The sequence below is a fragment of the Ursus arctos genome, unplaced genomic scaffold (assembly GCF_023065955.2).
Source record: "Ursus arctos isolate Adak ecotype North America unplaced genomic scaffold, UrsArc2.0 scaffold_31, whole genome shotgun sequence".
In the NCBI taxonomy this organism is placed as follows: domain Eukaryota; kingdom Metazoa; phylum Chordata; class Mammalia; order Carnivora; family Ursidae; genus Ursus; species Ursus arctos.
The window spans coordinates 1,081,566-1,108,370 of NW_026622997.1; the positions used below are offsets into that span (position 1 = coordinate 1,081,566).

General features: G+C 48.2%; 1 protein-coding gene and 4 non-coding genes across 5 annotated transcripts; 4 read left to right on the forward strand and 1 right to left on the reverse strand.

Annotated features, from left to right (window-relative positions):
* Positions 1–5,200: 5,200 nt before the first annotated feature.
* On the reverse strand, positions 5,201–5,273 carry TRNAM-CAU (transfer RNA methionine (anticodon CAU)). Its single transcript has one exon. It is a non-coding gene; the product is annotated as a tRNA-Met (tRNA).
* Positions 5,274–6,346: 1,073 nt separating this feature from the next.
* Positions 6,347–6,428, forward strand: TRNAL-AAG (transfer RNA leucine (anticodon AAG)). The gene has a single exon. It is a non-coding gene; the product is annotated as a tRNA-Leu (tRNA).
* Positions 6,429–8,812: 2,384 nt separating this feature from the next.
* Positions 8,813–8,885, forward strand: TRNAM-CAU (transfer RNA methionine (anticodon CAU)). The gene has a single exon. It is a non-coding gene; the product is annotated as a tRNA-Met (tRNA).
* Positions 8,886–16,474: 7,589 nt separating this feature from the next.
* Positions 16,475–16,548, forward strand: TRNAT-UGU (transfer RNA threonine (anticodon UGU)). Its single transcript has one exon. It is a non-coding gene; the product is annotated as a tRNA-Thr (tRNA).
* Positions 16,549–25,660: 9,112 nt separating this feature from the next.
* LOC113248145 (olfactory receptor 2B11-like) lies at positions 25,661–26,605 on the forward strand. Its single transcript, XM_026489527.2, has one exon. The coding sequence runs from the start codon at positions 25,661–25,663 to the stop codon at positions 26,603–26,605; it is 945 nt and encodes a 314-aa protein (XP_026345312.1).
* The last annotated feature ends 200 nt before the right edge of the window (positions 26,606–26,805 follow it).

Here is a 26,805-nt window from a genome sequence, read left to right on the forward strand (position 1 = left end):
TGCATGTATCCTCTTGAATTCGTGTTTTTATGTATTTTTAGGTAAATACCCAGTAGTGTGATTCCTGGACCATAGGGCAGTGTTATTTTTAGATTTTTGAGGAACCTCCACACTGTTTCCACAGTGGCTGCATCAATTTCCATTCCCACCACCAGTGCACGAGGGCTCCTTCTTCTGCACATCCTCTCCCAACACTTGTTCTTTCTTGAGCTGTTCTGACAGGTGTGAGCTGATATCTCACGGGAGTTTTGATTTGCATTTCCCTGACGATGAGTGAGGTTGAGCAGCTTGCCATGTGTCTGTTGGCCATGTGTATGTCGTCTTTGGAGATGTCTGCTCATGTCTTCTGCCCATTTTTTAACTGGGTTATTTGTTTTTGGAGTTTTGTTGTATCAGCTCTTTCTATGTCTTGGATACTAACCGTTTATCAGGAATGTCATTTGCAAATATCTTCTCCCATTCACTGGGTTGACTTTTAGTTTTCTTCGTGGTTTCCTTTGCTGTGCAGAAGTGGGTTTTTTCTTGATATAGTCGCAAAGACTCAATTTTTTAAAAGTGCAAAGATCTGAACAGACAACAAAGAAGACGCCGAGATGACAAATAAGCCTACGGAAAGTTGCTCACAGCGTATGTCATTAGGGGATTGCAGACGAAAGCAGCAAGGAGATACCACGAGCTAGCGATTAGCGGGCCCAAACCCAGTACCCTTGCAGCACTAATGGTCGGTGGCAATGTGGAGTCACAGGAGTCACAGCTAATTCATTGCTGGTGGGAACGCGAAAGGGTGCAGCCACTGCGGAAGTCAGCCGGGCAGCTTCTTACAAAACTCAACAGTCTTGCCATATGACCCAGTGGTCACGCCTCTCTGCACTTACCCAAATGAACTAAAAACTTACAACCACACAGAAGGCCATATGCAAATCTTTACGGTAGCTTTATTTATAATCGCCAACACCTGGAAGCAGCCGAGGTGTCCTTCATCAGGTGAGTGGATAAACCAACCGTGGAATATGATTCCCCGACAGCAAGAAATGTTCTACCAGGTCACAACGAGACGGGAGGGGTCGTACGCACACATCACGAAGTAAAAGCAGCCAATCTGAAAAGCCAATCATCTTGAATGATTCCAGCGTTATGACATTAGGGACATGCAAAACTATGGAGACAGTGAAGAGGTCAGTGGCTGCGAGCGGTTCGGACGGCGGGGGGGGTTGGCTGTGGGGAGCACAGGAGATGACTAGGGCCAGGAAAACATTTTTTGTATGACACTGTACCGGTACGTACGTGTCATTACACACTCGTCAAAACCCATAGAAAGTCCAATGCAAAAGATGAATCTCACTAGAAGTGTGGATTTTAGTGACTGATGATGTGTCAGTATTGGCTCCGTAATTATAATAACAGATGCACCGCACGAACACAAGGTAATAATGGAGGAAACTGGTGGGGGCACTAAGAGGTAATGTGGAAACTGTCCTTTCTGCTCCATTTCTTCTATAAAACTAAAACTGCTCAAAAAACATAAGGTTTTAAAAATGTCTAAAAGGATAATGAACTGTGAAGACAAAAAATAATGTTTTTTCTTGAAAAACTAAAAGCACAGCTATCACATGACCCACCCATTACACAGGCGGTTACTTATCTCAGAGAAGCGAAACTTACATCACACGAAGCCTGGATACGAACGTTCATAGAAGTTTCATTTCTCAAAGCATAAAACTGTAGGTGCCAAGGTCCTTCAGCGGGTGGAGAGTTAAACCCTGGTCTATCCACACCATGAGATATCGCTCAGCAATAAGAAGGAACGGCTAGTGGCACATTTAAGACATACATTCATCTCAAAATAGTTATGATGAGGGAAAGCAGCTCATCTACGGGGATATGTGCTATGTTATTCCATTTAGTAAAAATTACAGAAAATGCAAACTAATGTATAGTGACCAAGAGAAGAATGGTTTCCTGGGGATGCCGGCGAGGTTGGGGGGAGACAAGAGAAGGACTCATTACTGGGCAGCATGAAGTAGTTTGGGAAGTAATGGATATGCTGGAACCTGGATTGTAGTGATGGTTTTATGTGTGTAATCGTATCACAAAGCTAAAAAATGTGTTCATTGGAATACATTCAGTGCATTGTGTATCAAACGAGCCTCAGTAAACGCTGTATCCCCTTTTTTTGAGAGAGAGAGACACAGAGAGAGAGCGTGCACGATGAAGCAGAGGAGGCCAGGGGCAGAGGGAGAGGAAGAGAGAGAATCTTAAGCACACTCCCCACTGACTGCAGACCCCCTGCAAGGCTCAATCTCACCACCCTGAGATCACGACCCTGAGATCACAACCCTGAGATCACGACCCTGAGATCACGACCCTGAGATCACGACCCTGAGACCACGACCCTGAGATCACGACCCTGAGATCACGACCCTGAGATCACGACCCTGAGACCACGACCCTGAGATCACGACCCTGAGATCATGACCGGAGCCAAAATCAAGAGTCAGACGCTAAAAGGACCGAGCCACCCCGGCACCGTGCACCTCCCTTTAAAAAAAAGGAATGAAAAGGAATCGATAAGGATGTGGAAATTATAGTGAATTTTTCCATGTTAAGCAAGCGTGATAATAGCTAACAGGGCTTCTGAAAGAAGATACGTTTAAAATATACACATCGATTTTAGGTCAGAAATGTCAGTGAATTTAGGGGTGCCGGGGCGCCTGGGTGTCTCAGTCGTTAGGCATCTGCCTTCAGCCCAGGCCCTGATCCCAGAGTCCTGGGATCTAGCCCTGGGATCGAGCCCCGCATCAGGCTCCCTGCTCTGCTAGGAGCCTGCTTCTTCCTCTCCCACTCCCCCTGCTTGTGTTCCCTCTCTCGCTGGCTGTCTCTCTCTGTCAAATAAATAAATAAAATCTTTAAAAAAAAAAAAAGAAATGTTAGTGAATTTAAAATGCGCCAGTGTCCTTTTGTTATCCAGAGAATAGGAAAAGGGACTGATGAAAGTTTAACAAAGTAAACTTTGTTTTAATGTGTACTTACTTGTTTTCACGTGAGGGTAACCACGAACACGGAGATACAATGTATGACTTTAAAACCAACAAAAGAAAAATGTCACTTTTGGTGATAACACACCCAATGAAAACCATTAATCCAGATTTTTAAAAATGTGCTCAGACACCTGTGGTTCCTGTCAGAAGGACACCAGTCAGGCGGTTCCTGTTAAGGGACAAGGCAGAAGAGGAACTGGGCTCCCAGGGATTCCAGGCAACTTCCTGCCCTGAAGCCCTTGGCCTCTGTGATTAGAAAAGTTCAGAGAACGCAAAGGGGCGGAGAGGCTACAGCTGATGCCATCGAATGTGCTGTTCAGAAAGTTTCCTGATGTCCAGGGCCATGAGGTCCCAGAGACGAGATCCCAGAGATCCCCCATGAGATCCCCGACGTCCTGGCTCTGCTTCTGCGCCGGGACGAGCCCCTCCGGCTGGGCCACAGTCACTGGACATGGTCCTAGGGCAGCAGGCTCGGGCAGAGCGGTCTGGTTGGGCACAGCGTGAGTTTCAGAAAAGAACTGGAAGAGAGCCCGGTTTCACTTGGATGAAGGGAAGACATTGCCCTAAACTATGGGATTTCTGCCCTAAACTATGGTGAGAAATAAACAGGGTAGAGGCAGAGGCCATGGTGAGAGGGCTCTCCCCCACTCCTCATCCCTGCCGAACAGACTCGGAGAACAACTCACGGAGACGCGGGATCTCCATGACGACTTACCGTTGCCTCCTCAAACCAGCTTCAGGAGGCGTACCAAGTGGACACCAACTCCAGTCTTTCAGGGAACCGGGCAGCGTGGCAGCCTGGCATCTTAGGACAGAACTGCTCCCCCTCCCTGCGCTTGTATAACGGTCCTTCTGCGTACCCCACAGACTCTTCATGGCACACACAGGAGCCCCACGAAGGTCTCGAGAGCGTTCCACGAGCACACCCCTGCCAGCTCCCACAGAGAGAGGACAAAAGGAAGGAAGTCCCCACACTGTACGGTGAAGAACCCGGCTGATGATGGGGTCATCAGCTGCGCACAGGGACCAGCCCCCGCAGGCATGGAAGCCACCTCCCGGGGCAGAGGCTCTCGCCTCAGGAGATGATTCCCAGGCCTTGACATCCAGCTAGAATGCTGTTTGCCTGGCTGAACTCTGAACATCCAGAAGGGATTCGGAAAATTCATTCTGCAGTTACTTAGGACTGAGGACTCCTTCCCTTCAAGCGCATCCCTCTTAAATGGGAAAGTCTACCGTGGTTGTCCTGTACCTGCCCCACCACTGCATTTTGGGGAGCAGAGAACTTGTGGCTTTCACGGCTGCAAATGGAGAGGAATTGCGCCCAGAATGGCTTCTACTAGAGCCTAACTCATGCCTACTCGGGGAGGTGTAGATGAGTTGATGCTGAACCGAGTTGAGATCTGGGGGAGACTGGGATGGGGTGGGCATTGTTTCATGTGAGAGAGGCGTAGGGAACCAGGCGGCAGGCGATGTTGGGTGTAGTAGTGTCTCCCCCCCCCCCCCCCGCCCTGAGATCTCCATTTCCTAATCACCAAAACCCGTGAGAAGGTTGTCTTGCATGGCAAAAGGGACCTTGAGGATGTGACTGGGGTGCGGATCTTGGATGGGAAGAGCATCCTGGCCTCCCCAGGTGGGCTCAATGCAATCACAAGGGGCCTGGAAGACGGTGGGAGGAGGGTCCGAGTCAGAGAAGATGTGAGAACAGAAGCAGAGGTCGGAGCGGCAGGGTCCTGTCAGGAGCTAAGGAATGGGGGCAGCCTCTGGAAGGTGGAAGAGGCAGGGAGGAATTCTCCCCTGGGGCCTCTAGAAGGCAGGCAGCTCTGTCACCTCTTGGTTTGAGCCCCCGAGGACCCATGCGGACTTCTGACCTCCAGGACTGTCAGATCCTAAACTGATTCTGTTTTAAGGGACTAAGGTTTCGGTAAATTTCTCGGGCAGCAGACAGACAGACAGACATGCAACAAAAACAGACTCGCGATGCAGGTGTGCGCTGTGGTCGGTCCCTGCGCCCCAACGAAACCCTTGGAAGGACTCCCGCCCCATTTTTAACCCCGGCACCCGGACTGGGCACCCGGACTGGGAGCTCGGTGGGTGAGCGGGTCCTTGTGTCCGCGGACACACTTCTTTCTCGCAGGACGCGTGTCCGAGCGACAAAAGTCTCGTGCCTTCTCTGAGGCTCGAACTCAGGACCTTCAGATTATGAGACTGACGCGCTGCCCACTGCGCTAAGAAGGCACTGGCGCGGCCCCCAGCAGCCGCGTTCACGGTCCCCTCTCCAGGTCGCGGGCCGCTTCCGACCGCCTGGGCTCCGGCCGAGGGAACCGTGCGCTGCGGCTCACGAGCGCCGCGGCCCCAGTGGGTCCTCGGTGACGCCGACGGGGGTCCCCGCGTCCCGGGAACGCGCTCGCTGCCGGGGGACCGCGTCGCACGCGCACCGGGGAGGGGCCCGCGCCGGCTGTGCACGGACCTCCAGACCGCGACGAGCACAGGCGCCCGCGAGCCGCGCCCCGAGGTCGGGGACAGGACAGGCTGTCAAGGCGACACCCGCCGCTAAAGCGGAGAGGGCCCCCGGCCTGTCGGATCGGAGCGCATCGTCCGTGCGCCCTTTATTAAGCTCGGAAACACCATCCACTCGGCTTTGTGCCTGTGGAAGTCGCTGGATTTGAAAAGCTCCGATTCTGGGAACCGGGGTAACGTCTCCCACTGTTACTTCAGGCGGACACCGGGCACGACCGGTCGTCGGGTGAATTCTCCTGACTGGTAGGAAGGGTGATGATGCGCTTTACCCGGAGATGCTCTCTAAGCCACCGCAGGCGTTGGCGCCAATCCATCTACAGCTTTTCTTTAGGCACTTTTTTTTTTTTTTTAACCGCGTCCACTTCACAGATGAGGAATGAGACCCAGCCAGCTCACGTGACCTGCAGCGGCCCGGTTACTGTCGGTGGGGCGGCTGGGACGAGAACGGTGGGGCTGGGGGCCCGGGGGGCTCTCCCGCGTCCGGCGGACAGCACCTGCAGAACGCACGCCCGAAAGTGCGTCTGTTTGCAGGCTGCTTCCCTCCGGGACCGCACGAGAAGCAGGTGCAGGGACGCTTCCCATGGCTGGAGACGGCCTGGTTTTGTCCCCGCGGACCTAGAGCCCCGGAATCCTGGCTTCGCGGGACTCCCGGGGTCAACAGTCCCGCTGGGAAAGTTTGGGGGAGGGGGTCTGACCGCAGCAGTCCGGGATAAAAGCTGGAGAAATAGAAGTGGGTGGAGACCTCCTGTAGACTTAAACCATGTAGAAAAACCGCAGGTAAGCGGGTATGTGGTAGCGTGGCCGAGCGGTCTAAGGCGCTGGATTAAGGCTCCAGTCTCTGCGGGGGCGTGGGTTCGAATCCCACCGCTGCCAACCTTTATATTGCTGACTGGACCGACCTCCTGGGAAGAGGATTGCAATGTCAGTTCTCACAACTGAAGGGCTCTGGAGATTGACAATCAATGTAGAGACTTTAGAAAAAGGACAGTCTGACTGCCAATGATTTATACCTAAAGTCAAAAGGTTCCTACAGAAATGAGTAAAACCTTATGGTTCACAATTACAAAAATGTAACAGTACATACACCTGAAAGTGTACCCTAATTCCACCTTGCTCCACCCACATTGGCTTCACAGCCACATTTAATCATACAAACAATGTTGCAATAACTTACACCCGCATTTCAGAAAGGTGCAGTATTAGACAACTTTCTAAAAGCACGATTGCTCAGTCAAATCATAGTGTGATGGTAATTTTGATGAGTCTTGTCTTAGTCTTCCCCAAATGTTACTAATTCATCTTCCTGCAGCTCCTGGGAAGGGACTGTTTCCTTGACACCCTGACCAGCATTGTACTAATGACAATTAACTGCCATTTATCTCTGACTAAGCTTAATATTGTCATGAGGTCTTTATGTATATTAAGTCATAAAATATTTTCAATATTACATAAGGAAGTTTATATTATTATTCCTGTTTTACAGAGAAGGAGACTAAAGTTAGGACCAGGTAATCCCTTTCCTGTAGGTAGAGGAATCAGGATGTTAATGCCCCCGGTAGACTGAAAAACACCCCCCCCCCAAAGATACTTTGTTCTAATTCCTGAAAGCTGTAACTATTACCTCATGTGGCCAAATACTGGAGGAGTCTTTGCAAAACAAATTCAGCTAAGGATCTTGAAATGGGGAATTTATCCTGGATTATTCACGTGGACCTTCAGTGTCATCACAAGTGTCCTTATGCCCTTTGTCCAAGAGAGAGGTGGAAAGGGAGAAGGTATGTTGATAGAGAGGCAGAGACAAGCCAGAGACACTGGCAGCCACTAGACTCTGGAAAAAGCAAGGACACATTCTCCCCTACAGCGGCAATAGCCAGTATGACCTTGTCAACACCTTGATTTCCCCCCAATAATACTGACTTTTGGACTTCTGGCCTCCAGAACTCTAACAGGCTACACTGCAGCAAACAGTGGTTTTTGTTTGCTTGTTTGTTTGTTGGCCAATCTGATAGTAAAAGATAGCGTATGAGATACAATGATGTAGTTTCACTTTTGAATTTCACTTGAGAGTAAAGTAATTGAATTTTCACACTTCCATAAGTACTCATGTTTCTTCTTTACAACACGGGGCTAGAACTCAGAGCTCTGAGACCAAGACCTGGGCTAAGACCAAGAGTTCAGTGCTTAACCAACTGAGTCATGCAAGAGCCCATGGCTCATGAACTCAATATTTCTATCCTTTGCAAGATTTTCCCATGAGTTGGAATTTTTCTTGCTGAGGTTTATTTATATTAGGAAAATTAACTCTTCACAATGCAACTTACACATTTTTCTCAGTCTGTACATTTGATTTTTCCCCCTTTGCTTATGCATTTTTTTGAGGGGAGGAGAGTATATCTAAGCAGAATATTGTCTTAATATAGTGAGTTATGTCACTTTAATTGTTTCTTAATTTTTTTCAAAAATTAGTTCTACACCAAGGTTATAAAAATATCTGTCTTGGGAATGTTAGTAGTTTGTGGTTTTATCTATTTCAAATTTATTTTATTGTTGCAGGTGATATATTGAGATTGGTTTTCCTAGACAGCTACTCAACACTGTATGTTGAATACTACATCTACTTTCCTTTACTTGAGTTACACGCTTTCCCATGTTCTCATGTATATATTTATCCCCCGCTCAACATTTTTTTTTTTTTTTTTTTTTGCCATATCTGTTACTATCATAATTCCTCCAGTCAGGAGAATTCACCCGACGACCGGTCGTGCCCGGTGTCCGCCTGAAGTAACAGTGGGAGACGTTACCCCCGGTTCCCAGAATCGGAGCTTTTCAAATCCAGCGACTTCCACAGGCACAAAGCCGAGTGGATGGTGTTTCCGAGCTTAATAAAGGGCGCACGGACGATGCGCTCCGATCCGACAGGCCGGGGGCCCTCTCCGCTTTAGCGGCGGGTGTCGCCTTGACAGCCTGTCCTGTCCCCGACCTCGGGGCGCGGCTCGCGGGCGCCTGTGCTCGTCGCGGTCTGGAGGTCCGTGCACAGCCGGCGCGGGCCCCTCCCCGGTGCGCGTGCGACGCGGTCCCCCGGCAGCGAGCGCGTTCCCGGGACGCGGGGACCCCCGTCGGCGTCACCGAGGACCCACTGGGGCCGCGGCGCTCGTGAGCCGCAGCGCACGGTTCCCTCGGCCGGAGCCCAGGCGGTCGGAAGCGGCCCGCGACCTGGAGAGGGGACCGTGAACGCGGCTGCTGGGGGCCGCGCCAGTGCCTTCTTAGCGCAGTGGGCAGCGCGTCAGTCTCATAATCTGAAGGTCCTGAGTTCGAGCCTCAGAGAAGGCACGAGACTTTTGTCGCTCGGACACGCGTCCTGCGAGAAAGAAGTGTGTCCGCGGACACAAGGACCCGCTCACCCACCGAGCTCCCAGTCCGGGTGCCCAGTCCGGGTGCCGGGGTTAAAAATGGGGCGGGAGTCCTTCCAAGGGTTTCGTTGGGGCGCAGGGACCGACCACAGCGCACACCTGCATCGCGAGTCTGTTTTTGTTGCATGTCTGTCTGTCTGTCTGCTGCCCGAGAAATTTACCGAAACCTTAGTCCCTTAAAACAGAATCAGTTTAGGATCTGACAGTCCTGGAGGTCAGAAGTCCGCATGGGTCCTCGGGGGCTCAAACCAAGAGGTGACAGAGCTGCCTGCCTTCTAGAGGCCCCAGGGGAGAATTCCTCCCTGCCTCTTCCACCTTCCAGAGGCTGCCCCCATTCCTTAGCTCCTGACAGGACCCTGCCGCTCCGACCTCTGCTTCTGTTCTCACATCTTCTCTGACTCGGACCCTCCTCCCACCGTCTTCCAGGCCCCTTGTGATTGCATTGAGCCCACCTGGGGAGGCCAGGATGCTCTTCCCATCCAAGATCCGCACCCCAGTCACATCCTCAAGGTCCCTTTTGCCATGCAAGACAACCTTCTCACGGGTTTTGGTGATTAGGAAATGGAGATCTCAGGGCGGGGGGGGGGGGGGGGAGACACTACTACACCCAACATCGCCTGCCGCCTGGTTCCCTACGCCTCTCTCACATGAAACAATGCCCACCCCATCCCAGTCTCCCCCAGATCTCAACTCGGTTCAGCATCAACTCATCTACACCTCCCCGAGTAGGCATGAGTTAGGCTCTAGTAGAAGCCATTCTGGGCGCAATTCCTCTCCATTTGCAGCCGTGAAAGCCACAAGTTCTCTGCTCCCCAAAATGCAGTGGTGGGGCAGGTACAGGACAACCACGGTAGACTTTCCCATTTAAGAGGGATGCGCTTGAAGGGAAGGAGTCCTCAGTCCTAAGTAACTGCAGAATGAATTTTCCGAATCCCTTCTGGATGTTCAGAGTTCAGCCAGGCAAACAGCATTCTAGCTGGATGTCAAGGCCTGGGAATCATCTCCTGAGGCGAGAGCCTCTGCCCCGGGAGGTGGCTTCCATGCCTGCGGGGGCTGGTCCCTGTGCGCAGCTGATGACCCCATCATCAGCCGGGTTCTTCACCGTACAGTGTGGGGACTTCCTTCCTTTTGTCCTCTCTCTGTGGGAGCTGGCAGGGGTGTGCTCGTGGAACGCTCTCGAGACCTTCGTGGGGCTCCTGTGTGTGCCATGAAGAGTCTGTGGGGTACGCAGAAGGACCGTTATACAAGCGCAGGGAGGGGGAGCAGTTCTGTCCTAAGATGCCAGGCTGCCACGCTGCCCGGTTCCCTGAAAGACTGGAGTTGGTGTCCACTTGGTACGCCTCCTGAAGCTGGTTTGAGGAGGCAACGGTAAGTCGTCATGGAGATCCCGCGTCTCCGTGAGTTGTTCTCCGAGTCTGTTCGGCAGGGATGAGGAGTGGGGGAGAGCCCTCTCACCATGGCCTCTGCCTCTACCCTGTTTATTTCTCACCATAGTTTAGGGCAGAAATCCCATAGTTTAGGGCAATGTCTTCCCTTCATCCAAGTGAAACCGGGCTCTCTTCCAGTTCTTTTCTGAAACTCACGCTGTGCCCAACCAGACCGCTCTGCCCGAGCCTGCTGCCCTAGGACCATGTCCAGTGACTGTGGCCCAGCCGGAGGGGCTCGTCCCGGCGCAGAAGCAGAGCCAGGACGTCGGGGATCTCATGGGGGATCTCTGGGATCTCGTCTCTGGGACCTCATGGCCCTGGACATCAGGAAACTTTCTGAACAGCACATTCGATGGCATCAGCTGTAGCCTCTCCGCCCCTTTGCGTTCTCTGAACTTTTCTAATCACAGAGGCCAAGGGCTTCAGGGCAGGAAGTTGCCTGGAATCCCTGGGAGCCCAGTTCCTCTTCTGCCTTGTCCCTTAACAGGAACCGCCTGACTGGTGTCCTTCTGACAGGAACCACAGGTGTCTGAGCACATTTTTAAAAATCTGGATTAATGGTTTTCATTGGGTGTGTTATCACCAAAAGTGACATTTTTCTTTTGTTGGTTTTAAAGTCATACATTGTATCTCCGTGTTCGTGGTTACCCTCACGTGAAAACAAGTAAGTACACATTAAAACAAAGTTTACTTTGTTAAACTTTCATCAGTCCCTTTTCCTATTCTCTGGATAACAAAAGGACACTGGCGCATTTTAAATTCACTAACATTTCTTTTTTTTTTTTTAAAGATTTTATTTATTTATTTGACAGAGAGAGACAGCCAGCGAGAGAGGGAACACAAGCAGGGGGAGTGGGAGAGGAAGAAGCAGGCTCCTAGCAGAGCAGGGAGCCTGATGCGGGGCTCGATCCCAGGGCTAGATCCCAGGACTCTGGGATCAGGGCCTGGGCTGAAGGCAGATGCCTAACGACTGAGACACCCAGGCGCCCCGGCACCCCTAAATTCACTGACATTTCTGACCTAAAATCGATGTGTATATTTTAAACGTATCTTCTTTCAGAAGCCCTGTTAGCTATTATCACGCTTGCTTAACATGGAAAAATTCACTATAATTTCCACATCCTTATCGATTCCTTTTCATTCCTTTTTTTTAAAGGGAGGTGCACGGTGCCGGGGTGGCTCGGTCCTTTTAGCGTCTGACTCTTGATTTTGGCTCCGGTCATGATCTCAGGGTCGTGATCTCAGGGTCGTGGTCTCAGGGTCGTGATCTCAGGGTCGTGATCTCAGGGTCGTGATCTCAGGGTCGTGGTCTCAGGGTCGTGATCTCAGGGTCGTGATCTCAGGGTCGTGATCTCAGGGTTGTGATCTCAGGGTCGTGATCTCAGGGTGGTGAGATTGAGCCTTGCAGGGGGTCTGCAGTCAGTGGGGAGTGTGCTTAAGATTCTCTCTCTTCCTCTCCCTCTGCCCCTGGCCTCCTCTGCTTCATCGTGCACGCTCTCTCTCTGTGTCTCTCTCTCTCAAAAAAAGGGGATACAGCGTTTACTGAGGCTCGTTTGATACACAATGCACTGAATGTATTCCAATGAACACATTTTTTAGCTTTGTGATACGATTACACACATAAAACCATCACTACAATCCAGGTTCCAGCATATCCATTACTTCCCAAACTACTTCATGCTGCCCAGTAATGAGTCCTTCTCTTGTCTCCCCCCAACCTCGCCGGCATCCCCAGGAAACCATTCTTCTCTTGGTCACTATACATTAGTTTGCATTTTCTGTAATTTTTACTAAATGGAATAACATAGCACATATCCCCGTAGATGAGCTGCTTTCCCTCATCATAACTATTTTGAGATGAATGTATGTCTTAAATGTGCCACTAGCCGTTCCTTCTTATTGCTGAGCGATATCTCATGGTGTGGATAGACCAGGGTTTAACTCTCCACCCGCTGAAGGACCTTGGCACCTACAGTTTTATGCTTTGAGAAATGAAACTTCTATGAACGTTCGTATCCAGGCTTCGTGTGATGTAAGTTTCGCTTCTCTGAGATAAGTAACCGCCTGTGTAATGGGTGGGTCATGTGATAGCTGTGCTTTTAGTTTTTCAAGAAAAAACATTATTTTTTGTCTTCACAGTTCATTATCCTTTTAGACATTTTTAAAACCTTATGTTTTTTGAGCAGTTTTAGTTTTATAGAAGAAATGGAGCAGAAAGGACAGTTTCCACATTACCTCTTAGTGCCCCCACCAGTTTCCTCCATTATTACCTTGTGTTCGTGCGGTGCATCTGTTATTATAATTACGGAGCCAATACTGACACATCATCAGTCACTAAAATCCACACTTCTAGTGAGATTCATCTTTTGCATTGGACTTTCTATGGGTTTTGACGAGTGTGTAATGACACGTACGTACCGGTACAGTGTCATACAAAAAATGTTTTCCTGGCCCTAGTCATCTCCTGTGCTCCCCACAGCCAACCCCCCCCGCCGTCCGAACCGCTCGCAGCCACTGACCTCTTCACTGTCTCCATAGTTTTGCATGTCCCTAATGTCATAACGCTGGAATCATTCAAGATGATTGGCTTTTCAGATTGGCTGCTTTTACTTCGTGATGTGTGCGTACGACCCCTCCCGTCTCGTTGTGACCTGGTAGAACATTTCTTGCTGTCGGGGAATCATATTCCACGGTTGGTTTATCCACTCACCTGATGAAGGACACCTCGGCTGCTTCCAGGTGTTGGCGATTATAAATAAAGCTACCGTAAAGATTTGCATATGGCCTTCTGTGTGGTTGTAAGTTTTTAGTTCATTTGGGTAAGTGCAGAGAGGCGTGACCACTGGGTCATATGGCAAGACTGTTGAGTTTTGTAAGAAGCTGCCCGGCTGACTTCCGCAGTGGCTGCACCCTTTCGCGTTCCCACCAGCAATGAATTAGCTGTGACTCCTGTGACTCCACATTGCCACCGACCATTAGTGCTGCAAGGGTACTGGGTTTGGGCCCGCTAATCGCTAGCTCGTGGTATCTCCTTGCTGCTTTCGTCTGCAATCCCCTAATGACATACGCTGTGAGCAACTTTCCGTAGGCTTATTTGTCATCTCGGCGTCTTCTTTGTTGTCTGTTCAGATCTTTGCACTTTTAAAAAATTGAGTCTTTGCGACTATATCAAGAAAAAACCCACTTCTGCACAGCAAAGGAAACCACGAAGAAAACTAAAAGTCAACCCAGTGAATGGGAGAAGATATTTGCAAATGACATTCCTGATAAACGGTTAGTATCCAAGACATAGAAAGAGCTGATACAACAAAACTCCAAAAACAAATAACCCAGTTAAAAAATGGGCAGAAGACATGAGCAGACATCTCCAAAGACGACATACACATGGCCAACAGACACATGGCAAGCTGCTCAACCTCACTCATCGTCAGGGAAATGCAAATCAAAACTCCCGTGAGATATCAGCTCACACCTGTCAGAACAGCTCAAGAAAGAACAAGTGTTGGGAGAGGATGTGCAGAAGAAGGAGCCCTCGTGCACTGGTGGTGGGAATGGAAATTGATGCAGCCACTGTGGAAACAGTGTGGAGGTTCCTCAAAAATCTAAAAATAACACTGCCCTATGGTCCAGGAATCACACTACTGGGTATTTACCTAAAAATACATAAAAACACGAATTCAAGAGGATACATGCACCCCTGTGTTTATTGCAGCACGATCAACGATAGCCAAATTGTGGAAGCAGCCCAAGTGTCTACTGAGCGATGAGTGGGTAAGGATGATGTGGTTTATAGGTACAATGGGATGGTACTCAGCCTTGAGAAAAGAATGAAACCTTGCCGTTCGCAACAACATGGATGGAGCTAGACGGTATGATGCGAAGGGAAATAGGTCAGTCAGAGAACGACAAATACCATGTGATTTCACTCCTATGTGGAATTTAAGAAGCAAAACAAATGAGCAGAGGGGGGAAAAGCAAAGAGAAAACAAGAGAGAGAGAAAGGAACCAAGAAACAGACTATTAACTATAGAGAACAAACTGGTGGTTACCAGAGGGGAGGTGGGTGGGTGGGGTCAAGAGGCCATAGGGATTAAAGAGTATGCTTATTATTGTGGGAAAAAATAGTATAAATTGAGTTGTTTCTTTTTTGTTGAGTTTTAAGAGTTCTTTGCAAAGGTTGGGTAACAGTCCTTTCTCAGCTATGTCTTTTGCCAATATTTTCTCCCGATCTGTAGTGTGTCTTCTCATATTCTGATCAGTGTCTTGCAGAACAGAAATTCTCAGTTCTCATGAAGTCCAACGTTATCACGTTTTCCTCTCATGAATCATGTTTTGGGTGTTGTATCTAAGAAGTCATCACTAAACCCAAAGCCACCTGTTTCCTCTGTGTTACTTTCTGGAATTCGATGGTTTTACATTTTAAATACAGGTCTAGGATCCATTTTGAGTGACGTTCTGTAAAGGCTGTAAGGTCTGTGTCTAGTTCTGCACTAGACTCACTTTTTCCTGCACGTGGACATCCCGTTGTTCCGGCACCATTGTTGAAGAGACCCTCTTCGCTCCATGTACGGCCTTCGCTCAGCCATCAGTCGACTCCTCGGGTCTATTTCTGGGCTCTCTCTTCTGCTCCACTGATCTGTTTGTCTATTTTCTTCACCAGCACCACACTGACTTTATTCTGGTCACTTTATGGTAAATCTGAGGTTACGTAGTGACAGTCCTCCAACTTTGTTCTTCGGTTTCGTGGTGGTTATTTGAGTCATTTGTGTCCCCATAGACGCTGTAGAGTCGGTTTGTGAATATTCGTGAGATGACTTGCTGGAATTCTGATTGCGATTGCACTGAATCTGTAGATCACGCTGAGTTGAGTCTCGGGTGTGCGGTGGGCTGCGTCTGGGGGCGCGGGAGACAGCAGGGAGGTGTTTTCGAACTGTGCGGGTGGAAGTCGTGGGGGATCCCAGCCCATCCCTGCATCCTCCCTACTGAGTGGAGCTGAAGTCCCGGTTGTGCGTGCGGACAAAGAGTGAGACACAGAGACAGAAACAAACACCCAAAGTTTAGGGCGGGCATCCGTTTGCATTAGTGAGGGTCTTCAGGCCCTCCGGGTGGGGAGAGTAGAGGTCCTGGCGGTCCGGAGCCCATAGCGCCGTCTGGCCGGGTTCTGGGGTCACCTCCCACGCCCAGTCTCGCCTCCCAGGCTCAGCCCCTCCGCCCCTCCACTTCCGCCGTCCAGGCCCGGCCCACAGACCCCGGGAGTCCCAGGTCCCTCCCACGGGCGCGCACTGCAGCCAGGTGCCTCCCTCGAGCCCCGGTCTCCGCGCCCCGGGTGCGACCTCGGGGAGGGGGTGCGGGTCACCGCGGGGGTGCAACTTCGGGGTGCGGGTCACCGCGGGGTGCGACCTCGGTGGTGCGTGTCACTGCGGGGGTGCGACCTCGAGGATGGTGTTAGAGGGAAGCAGGCGTCCCCTCTCCGCCCGCTGATGGCGCGTTGCTCTCAGGACGAGGCCTTGGTTGTGCAGGAGCGGGCAGGGTAGTGGGCCGCAGGATCCGTGAAGCTGCTCCCCACCTTAGGAGGGCTGGACCTGGACCCAGGACACACCTTGGGGCGGGCGGGGCCCCTGCGCCTGCCCCCCCCCCCCCCGCCCTCCACCCGCGCTTGTGTGACGGGTCCGAGACCGCGACGTGACTGACAGCCGCGCTCCGCGTCCCCGCACCCTCTTCTCTGCCCGACCCAACCCCGGTCCGAGTCCCTGCCGAGCGCGAGGGCGGCCCTGGGCGTGCGGCCCAAGAGTCTTGCCCGGAGCCCCTTCCTGAGAGACGCTACGTTCGCGCGTGCGACCCTGGCGTCTGCGCTGCGAGGCCGCTCCGGGAACGCGCGCCCTAGCTGGGACGCAAGAGCGGGGCCCCGACTGCTGCCCAGGGTCGTTCTTGGGCTGAGCGAGGTGCCGGGAGTCCTCACGCGCCCGCGGCGCCGCCGGGTGAGCGCGCGTCTTCCCGGGACACCGGCTGCCCCGCGCGGCTCTGGCGCGCCGACCGCATCTGGTGCAGGGGCAGGTGCAGCACAAGCCCCGGCGCGCGCGTGGGCTCCGTGGCTTAGCTGGTTAAAGCGCCTGTCTTGTAAACAGGAGATCCTGGGTTCGACTCCCAGCGGGGCCTCGGCTTTTCCTCTTCTCGGGAAGCTTATTTCTCCATTAACCCCTCAGCTCCCTGTTCTCCACTGTGTTCAGTGTTACTGCAAGCTGTGATCCAATCACCCCTAAGCAGCTGTGACTGCAAAATTCTCACTTTCAAGAAAAAGGGATGTGTTTCTTTATGATCAGAGTGATAACAACTGTAAGAGAGGGAAACAGAATGAAAACGGACCCTGTGGTTCTGAGAGCTGAGAAATCCAAAAGTCAGTAACTTTCTTTCTGATATCTTTGCTGAAGGTCCTCTCTTGTCCTCTCTTTTTTGGAGGGATGGGGGAAGAACAACACAAATGTTCCCAACTCTTAAAGCCTTTTTCTGAATTCCCATATAATTAATTAGTGATTCGAGATAACCCGGCATGTTATGCTTTACATATGATTTTCCAAATACTACTAAATTATAAAATACTAATGTATATTTTCTTATACGTTTTCAGTCTTCAAGGAAGGGTTTTGGTCCCCAAGGAAGTAAATAAATTGGCCCCACTGGAAACTGAATTTTAGTCCTGCAATTAAAAACACAGAACGATCCCATAATGCAGTGATTCCCAAGCTGGGTGTGCATTTAAATCACCCAGGGACCTTGTTAAAATACAGTGCCTTGGGACTCATCCCCAGAAGTTTTGATTCTGGTTTGGTGAAGGACCCGGAAATGCATACTTTTAGCAAGTACGCCAACTGATTTTGAAGCAAGTGAATGACCTTTGCAAAACTCCACTTTCCAGACAGAGCTGAACGAAAAGTGAGGTCAGCAAATGCCTAGCACTTTTGTACTAATTCAGTAACATCTACTTACCCTCCGATCACCAAATTAGAATTATTGGAAGTCTACAATATTCCAGGTGTTTGCAGACACACTCTCACTTAATCAACCCAACAATCCTGTCAAATATGTCTATCAGCTCTTTGAAGATGAGGAAACAGGCTCAGTAACGTTCACAGACACATAGTAAGGACAAAGTTCAATGTCAAACCCAAGTCTGTCCTGATTCTAGAACCCATGCTTTTCTCATGATATCTGTCTTCTATCTTCCTTAGGGTCAAGAATGAAGGTTTTGGCTACAAGAGCTAAACAAAATTTAGCAACTTAGACTAATCTCAAACCTTATTCCTATGGTTTAGGGGGGCTGAGATAACTTTCTGTTTTCTGTGAGAAAGTCCTTGCCCAGTGAACAACTGACTCGTGTTTGAATCCTGGAAGAGGAAAATGTAAAATAAAACCTCGGAAATCTGTGTAGGAAGTTCTCCATGAAGAGCGATCAGGCCGTATGGACAAAGTGAATTGATCTTCTCTATCTTCTAGGCTCTATCTGCTACTGCCTGGGACATGCGCTCCTCATCTCCTGATTCCTTTGATATAAACACAGTGTATTAGTCAGCAAGGCCTGCTGTAACAAAATGTCAGATCAGCTTAAACAACAGAAGTCTCTCTTCTCATAGTTCCGGAGGCCAGATGTCAGAGTTGTTTCCTGGTGAGACCTCTCCTCTGCCTTGTAGACATCCACCTTCCGCTGTATCCTCACATGGCCTTTCAGGGAGGGAGGGAGGGAGGGAGGGAGAGAGAGAGAGAGAGAGAGAGGGAGAGAGACGGTGAGACAATGAGAAGCTCTGGTATCTCTTTCCCTTCTTATAAGGACACCAGTCTTAATAAGTAAGGGCGCTGCTCTTATGATCTCATTTAACCTTAATTAATTCCTTTAAGTCCCTGTCCCAAAAATATAGTCACGTTAGGGGTAAAGGGATTCAACATATGAGTTGGAGGGGGGAACACAATTCTGTCCATAACAAGTAGGAGAGGGAGAATTGTACGGCTTAGCTCTGAGTGACAACTTCATCAGGACAGGATCTAATTAGCTAAAGTGACACCTGAAGAGGGAGCTTTGTGGATGTGGCGTAAGTGTGGGATAAAAGCACTGTTGCAGAGTTAGCAAGGATTTGGCTTTTAAAGCACTTTTTTTTTTTTTTAAATTTCTTTGCCAGAGAGAGAGAGAGCACAAGCAGGGGGAGCAGCAGACAGAGGGAGAAGCAGGCTCCTGCCTAGCAAGGAACCTGATGCAGGACTTGATCCCGGAACCCTGGGTTCATGACCCAAGCCAAAGGCAGATGCCCAACCAACCGAGCCACCCAGGCATCCTACTTTAAAAGTACTTTTTAGATTATTTCTGTTCTACCTCGTCCTGAGAAGAGACCTGCTCTGAGATATTCTTCTTATGACAGAGATGGCTGGAAATTGTACCTGCCTTTGTAAGAAATAAAAGGAGGACTTCATTTGACTAACAGCATGCTGAAGCCAGTTGGAAAGAACATGAACCTTGTCTCCAATGAGCCTTCAATATGGTTGAACAGATCAAGTAAGCATGTACCCCAAACACTACAGACATAAGAAAACCGATGTTTACTCATGACACTTGCAAAGCGTTCACTTCATGTTTGAATTCTGAAAATGTGTGAGCCTTGCACATGGAGGACAAATGACTCCTCAACTATAACATGAGGACAATAATGGTTCCCGCCTCAAGGAATTGTTAGGAACATTATATGAGACCATTCATGAAAAGCGTCTACATGTATTAAGCTACTATCATCATCATTATTAATGGAGCATTCGTTTGCTTTCTGAAAACTGTTGGGGTAAATCCTACTCTCCCTTGCTATTAAGATGGACTAATGAGTGGAAGAACTGATGTAATCTATAATCACAACCAGAACTGTAAATGAAAGCTGGATACTGCTTCTCCAGGGAGATGCATTTCCAATGATAGCCCCTCCGGGACCACTGGCGTAACGGGTGAGAACGGGTTTTATCTGCCTTTGAATCAGAGGTGCATTCACCCTACCTGCCACGTCAAGACCTTTCGTGGCTCATACTGAAGTTCTAGCCAGATTGTGCCTGCTTCCCTCTCTCAGGACTTTCGGACTCCAACCCTTTTGCAACCTTTCTCTTGACTACATTTTTATAGCGAATGACACCTGCTTAATACAAGTTCACAGGAGAAGAGGTATGTTCTGGTGATGTCTCTCTCTATGCACCCCAGCCTAGATGGTACTGGGTGTTATTCAGTTTTATTTTGTTTTGAGACAGAAAATGAAGATTCTGAATTTTGAATAAGATCAGGCAGGGTGACATGACTCCACAAGCTAAACGACTTCTCATTATGCCAGTCCAATGGCTGTCATTTGTTGACTTCAATCTCAGAATTATGTCCAAGAGTTCCCGTAGTCTAGGAGACACAGGAGAGAAAGCAGGTCAAGCCACTAAAGATCAATTCTCTAAAGGCCAATACTCTGCAGATAAATTTGAAGATCAAACATTATGGGGGCGCCTGGGTGGCACAGTTGTTAAGCGTCTGCCTTCGGCTCAGGGCGTGATCCTGGCGTTCTGGAATCGAGCCCCACATCAGGCTCCTCAGCTGGGAGCCTGCTTCTTTCTCTCCCAGTCCCCCTGCTTGTGTTCCCTCTCTCGCTGGCTGTCTCTCTGTCAAATAAATAAATAAATAATCTTAAAAAAAAAAAACATTATGAACAATGACCAGTAAGCCAAAGTATTGAGGATTTTTGGTGAGGGGGGGCTGATGTGGGATCTTGGTTTACTCTTTTCCATCTTACATGCAGATGCGTGAACTTGCTAGCAAATGTAGTTTAGTAGATTCTCTGCTTTTGGAGACGTGTTCCTTTGCCACTGCCTCTGCCTGTCTGTCCCCGTCCCTGTCCTTGGTGGTTCAACAGAGCAACAAACCATCCTGGCCATGGACACAGGTAGTTGCATGACATTTGGTGGAGGGGAAGCTGGTCAAGTCGACCTGGAGGAGCCTTGGGGAAGCAGGAATCCATCCTCTGGTGAATGGACCCACAGGCCAAGCTTTACACTGACCTTTTTTCAGGAGGCCTTTTCTGGTTGAATCACGTATTCCTATGAATTCGCACATACACCCGTTTCTGTTCCCTGAATTTCTGCCCTCTCAGCACCTCATGAACACCTGGCTCTTGATTTCCCAGCTGACATTCTCAGCCTCTCTCCCGTGACTCCTGCAGATTTCCAGCCAACCCCCCAGCTTCCAGTGGCCTAGTAAATGTTCTAAGTGCTGCTCCCACCACTTCACAGCCGTTCCGAAAACATCTTCATTTGATCGGGCTCCTTAATCTAGTATTCAAGATTGTCCCTATCACCCAGGCTATTTTTACAGCCTGGTTTTACTCCTCCGCTTTGTGTGCCCTGTGCTGCAGTCACTGATAATGTGTGCCCCCATCTGTCGGAACGTGCATACCTCTCTGGTGTCCTTTGTCGTCACTTAGGGCTGCTCAGATCCCCTTCCGTTGCTCCTTGCCTTCGCACTTCCACGGCTGCTGTGGACAAGTTCAGGGCCATTTTTTAGGTACTCTGCTTCATATGCATATTTCCCCCTTCTGGAAGTCTTTGGGGTCACCTCATCCTGGTTTATCTGAATTTCATGGATAATGCAACCAGATGTGGGTCTTTTTTCTTTCACTGTGCTTGGATACCTGGACACTCATGTCTTTTAGTTTGGGAATTTTTAAAGATAAGTTCATTGGCTGATTTCTTCCTCTACATTTTCTATATTCTTTCTAGGTAGAACTCTAATTTGGATTTGAATGTTGATGAGGGAGGAAGAACACTTATTTTCTAATCCCCGCTTTTAACACAGTGGAAGAAGTTCTAGTACATTCACCAGGTAGGAAATGTATGGGGGAATGCTCCCAATTTTTCTCAACTCTCTCCTTCATAGTTTTGAGAAAGAAAAAGGAATTTATCAGATTAATAAACTTAATTTTTTAATTTAAAAAATTGAAGTATAACCTACAATATTATATTTTTAAATTTTTTTAAATTTATTTTTTAAAAGATTTATTTATTTATTTAAGAGAGAGAGCAGGGAGAGGGGCAGAAGGAGAGGGAGACAAGCAGACTCCCTGCCAAGTGGGGACCCCCCCCCCACGCAGGGCTCCATCCCAGGACCCTGAGATCGTGACCTGAGCCAAAATCAAGAGTCAGCTGCTTAACTGAGGGAGCCACCCAGGCGCCCCTATTGTATATTTTTAAATTGAAGTACAATTAATATATGATGTTAGGGGCAGCTTTGTCTCTAAAAAAATAAATAAATAAATCTTTTTTAAAAAGCATAGAGTGATAAATTAAGATTGGTAAGCTTACACATGGAGCTAAGCTTGCTTGACTCAGACACTTTCTGTCTGGTTGAATGTAACCTGTCTTCAGGACTCACCCTGCTCTGCTCTGCCATTTGCCAGACCTATAGGCACAGATTCATCATGTGGTTCTGTGTGTGTGTGTGTGTGTGTGTGTGTGTGTCTGTTGGGGACAGGGGAGGGGGGTTGTCCATTTGTGCCAGTAATTGATGGGGTAAGTGCTCTCAGAGGTGGAGAAAAAGCAAGATGAGTTGATTGCATGACATAAACCGTGATTTTCCAACAGCTCTAACGACAAAATGCAAACACATTTTGATCCTCTCTCTGGCATCTATGTCCTTTTTTCATTTTGTCTTGAATTCAAGAAGAGAAGACAGAAGTGTTATTAATCAACTCCTCTAAAACCTGCAGGTCTCCTAGTCTGATACTTTAATTTTTTAATCTATTTTATTCCATTTCTGTATCTATATTTTTGTTCTGTTTTCTAAGAATTTCCCATAACCTTTCAAACCTTTTATTTAACCTTCCTTTATATCATATAATTTTCAACTACTATTTCATGTTCTCTAACTATGCCCCAATTTTCTAGTAATTCTGTTTTTTTCAAGGTTACAATATCTTCTTAATGTTACCTGAGGTTTTCTCCTCCCTCCATTGTCTCTTATATTTGAGTTCTTTAAAAACAACAACAACAACACTCATATTTGGTTTTGTCTCTCTCTTATAGTTAAAAGCTTTCCTAGGATGTTTGGTTGTTCTGATCCGCTCATCTCAGAGTGAGACACCACGGTGCTGATTGGAATTTTGTGAATACGAGGGGCTTGTTGATGGATGGCTTTCACTGTAGGCTAATCAAGTGTGAACGCAGCTTCTCATTTTAAAATCTTCATTTGAAAACGCAGGTCTTTTCCAGGACTGTTTCTCAAACGACAAATCCTCCGAATTCCTGATTAAGTTGTAATGACACGGCTGCCAGTGTTCTGATAATTGAGAAAAGTTGAGCGTCACGGATGGGTAAACAGAGTGCCATATGATTTTCATTCAGTCCCCTCCTGTTCTCAGGTTTGCCTGGTGTCCCCAAGTCCGAGGTGTGTCTAGTTCACCTTCACAGAGGAGCAAACATGCTGCCCCCTGCAGTCACTTGGTGAAGCTGGGACCTGGGGGTCTAACTGTTCCTCATACGGTCTCTCACACAGTCCTCTTGGTTTCACTTTGTGCCATACCCATCACCTTCAAGGTATGTGGTTCCTCCGATCCCACACCTTTCTGGGTGTCTCCCCTATGAGTCTACTTCTTGTTGACCCCCCCATTGCTCTCAAGGTCTCTGCTTTCTCAGATCTTCTAAGACAACCACCGCCCAATCCAGGTCTAGTACTTGAGATTTAGTTCAGTAGCACTTACCTTCACGATACCACCAGCTCCTTGATTCCTGCCTACACGTGATTCCTTCCACCTCCAGATTCTCTTCGCCCTTTACCGGTATATCTAGGATGGCACTTAGCACATTTTTAGTGTTTCTTAGTTATTTATGCATATGTAGAGAGATACTGGTATATAATCTTCTTGGAATGGAGGTTAGTTTTCCTGCCCTGCAGTGCCTACTGTTGTGCCCTGGGCTTAGTAGGCATAAAAGTTATGTTAGTTTAATGAGCAAATGGATAAATGACTGTAAGTGAATCAACCAAAATATTCTGATTTTAAATATTAAGGCCATGTTCTATGTCTTGAGAATTGTGGGCATGTTAATTTTCTTTTACATACATTTCCCCTTATGAAGTATCTTGCTTCCATGAATAGTTTATAAGGTCTCCAAGAAAGAAGGGTAATTGTTGGATCGTATGGTAAGAGTATGCTTAGTTTTGTAAGAAACTTCCAGGCTATCTTCCAAGGTGGCTGTACCATTTTGTATTCCCACCAGCAATGAATGAGGTCCTATCGCACCACATTCTTCCAGCATTCGGTGTCATTGTCCTGAATTTTGGCCATTCTAATAGTCACGTAGTGGTATCTCATTGTTCTAATTTGCATTTCCCGGATGACATATTTCTCAGCCCATCTGGGCTGCTAAAACAAAATGCCTAAGACTGGGCAGCTTGTAACTTTATCTCCCAGTTCTGGAGGCTGGGAAGCCCAAGATCATAGCACTGGCAGATTTGCTGTCTGGTGAGGAACCACTTTTTGGTTAACACATAGCACCTTCGAGCTGTAACCTCCCATGGTACAAGGGAGGTACAAGGGGTCTGTGTGTTCTCTTTTATTATAAGAGCACCAATCCCATAGTTAAAGGCTCACCTTCATGACCTACGGCCTCCCAAAGGCCCCACCTCCTAATACCATCTCACTGGGAATTAGGGTGTAATGCATGCATTTTGTGAAGGGGAGGGGGACTAAACATTCAGTCTCTAGCAACGTATGAGGTGGAACATCTTTACATATGCTTATTTGCCACCTGTATTTCTTCTTAGATGAGCTAAGGTCTTTGGCCTGTTTTAAAATTGGGTTGTTTCTTGTTGAGTTTTAAGAGTTCTTTATATATTTTGGATAACAGTCCTTTATCAGATATGTCTTTTGCAAAAATTTTCTCCCAGTCTGTAGCTGATCTTTGCATTTTCTTGGTAGGTATAGCACTGTCAAGCAAGGCAGCTTTGTTAGACAAAAGAAATGTGCCTTGGCTAGAATGGGAGGGTGGGTGGTGGGGAACCATGAATACCCTGGGTGCCACATAAATGCCACATATATCCGCATTCAAATTCTTGGAGTCCCACTCTTTCCTCATCAGTGCCCTAACAAGAGATCAGAAAATTTCAACCCGCTTTCTGGTACCATTTTCTGTATTAGTCAAGGTCCTTGGTTGTAAACAAAGAAAATAATTCTGGGGGTGCATGGGTGGCTCAGTCAGTTAAGTGTCTGCTTTTGGCTCAGGTCATGATCCTGGGGTCCTGGAATCGAGTCCCACATCAGGCTCCCTGCTCAGCGGGAAGTCTGCTTCTCCCTCTGCCCCTCACCTCACTCATGCTCTCTCTCCTTCACTCTCTCTCTCAAATAAATAAAATCTTCAAAAAAATAATTGAGAATTTAAGCAGAAAGAAGATATTGGAAGAGTGGTAGTTCACAGAATCAATGTGAAAGGTGAAGAACCAAACTTGACAAACAAGCAGACATGAAGGGAAGCAAGGTATAGCCAAGATCCCACTCCAGAAAGGTACCGTGTAGGACATATCCTTTAGTGCTGTCACCTGGGACACTAATCAGGAAGACATCTGCTCTAACTGTCCCCTCCCCCCTCCTCATTCTTTTGTCTCCTTTTACCAAGTTTCAAATCCTGTATAGAAGCATGTGATTGACCAAATCTATACCACATGTACCCTTAGCTGCAAAGTTGCTGGAAGAATACACGGCCCACCGCCCAAGGGCTTCTTTAATCATACAAAAGCACCGTAACCAATAATGGCCACTAACCTATCACACAGTGCTTTGATTTAGGAAAAAAATGTATATATTTGAAACTTGTCTGCTGAAAGGACTTTTTCTTTTTCTAAGATTTTATTTATTTGACACAGAGAGAGCACAAACAAGGGGAGCAGCAGAGGCAGAGGGAGACGCAGACTCCCCACTGAGCAGGGAGCCCGCTGTGGGGCTTGATTCCGGGACTCCAGGACCATGACCTGAGCTGAAGGCAGGTGCTTAACCGACTGAGCCACCCAGGTGCCCTGAAAGGACTTTTCAAATGTTACTTTATCATGTTAATTGTAATTATTATATTCATTAATCTTATGATTTCTATTGAGGGTGTAACTCATCTCTCTCCCAAAAAAGTATATATATTTTTCCTCATGTCTTCAAAATTCTGCTAACTTGGGGTTTTTAAATCACTCATATCTTCCTTGATTTTAGCAAGTGTCTCCCATCAAAATTCAATGAAGCACATGAATGAAAGTTTCCCAGAGGATCTCATTCTTATGGGCTTTACCAAATACCCTTGGTTGGATCTCCCTCTCTTCTTTGCCCTCCTGATCTCCTACACATTCACACTGTTGGGAAATGTTGCTATTATTCTGGTTTCTCAACTAGATTCCCAACTCCAAAGTCCTATGTATTTCTTCCTCACAAACCTCTCCTTTTTGGATCTGTGTTTCACCACCACCACTGTACCCCAAATGCTATTCAACTTGGGGGGCCCCAACAAGAACATCACTTACATAGGCTGTATGGCCCAGGCCTATATATTCCACTGGCTAGGCTGTACTGAATGTGTCCTGCTTGGCATCATGGCCTTAGACCGCTACGTGGCTGTGTGTGAGCCTCTGAGGTACTCCGTCATCATGGACCCTAAGCACTGCCGGCGGCTCTCCGGCACCGCGTGGCTTGTTGGTCTGGTGAATTCACTGCTGCAGTCCACGCTCACAGTCCAACTGCCTCTGTGTGGGAACCAGGAGCTAGACCACTTCTTTTGTGAGCTGCCCGGGGTTATTAAGATGGCTTGCGTGGACACCACAGTCAACGAGGTCACTTTAGCTGTGGTGGCCACCTTTCTGATAATGGGTCCCCTCTCCATGATTCTTGTCTCTTACAGTTGTATTGCCCAAGCTGTATTTCGAATCCCCTCCGCTGATAAGAGACTTAAGGCCTTCAACACTTGCTCTTCACACTTACTGGTGGTGTCTTTATTTTATGGCCCTGGCATCTACATCTATATGCAGCCCTCGGGGGATAGCCCTCAAGACCTTACCAAAGCTCTGACGCTGTTTTACTGTGTTATTACTCCGATGGCCAACCCATTCATCTACACCCTGAGAAACAAGGATGTTAAAGGAGCTTTGAGGAGACTTCTCAGGAGGGCCATTTTGTCCAAAAGAATATGAGAAAAAGATGCTTTATTCTGAATGGAAAAGCCCCAAATAATCTGCAATAGATCCTCCCTTAAATATATGTTTCACCAAAATCATACTCGAAAGTCAAGAAAGCCTTCGTGTGCTGTGTTTACCTGGCAAGTATGCCAACGTGGGTTTTCCCCACGCCAGCCAATTCTCTGACCTCAACTGGGTGGCCTGCAATTCAATTC

Bases quoted from the DNA above. Each gene is read 5' to 3' on its own strand.
- LOC113248145 (XM_026489527.2), top strand. From the start codon at position 25,661: ATGAAGCACATGAATGAAAGTTTCCCAGAGGATCTCATTCTTATGGGC.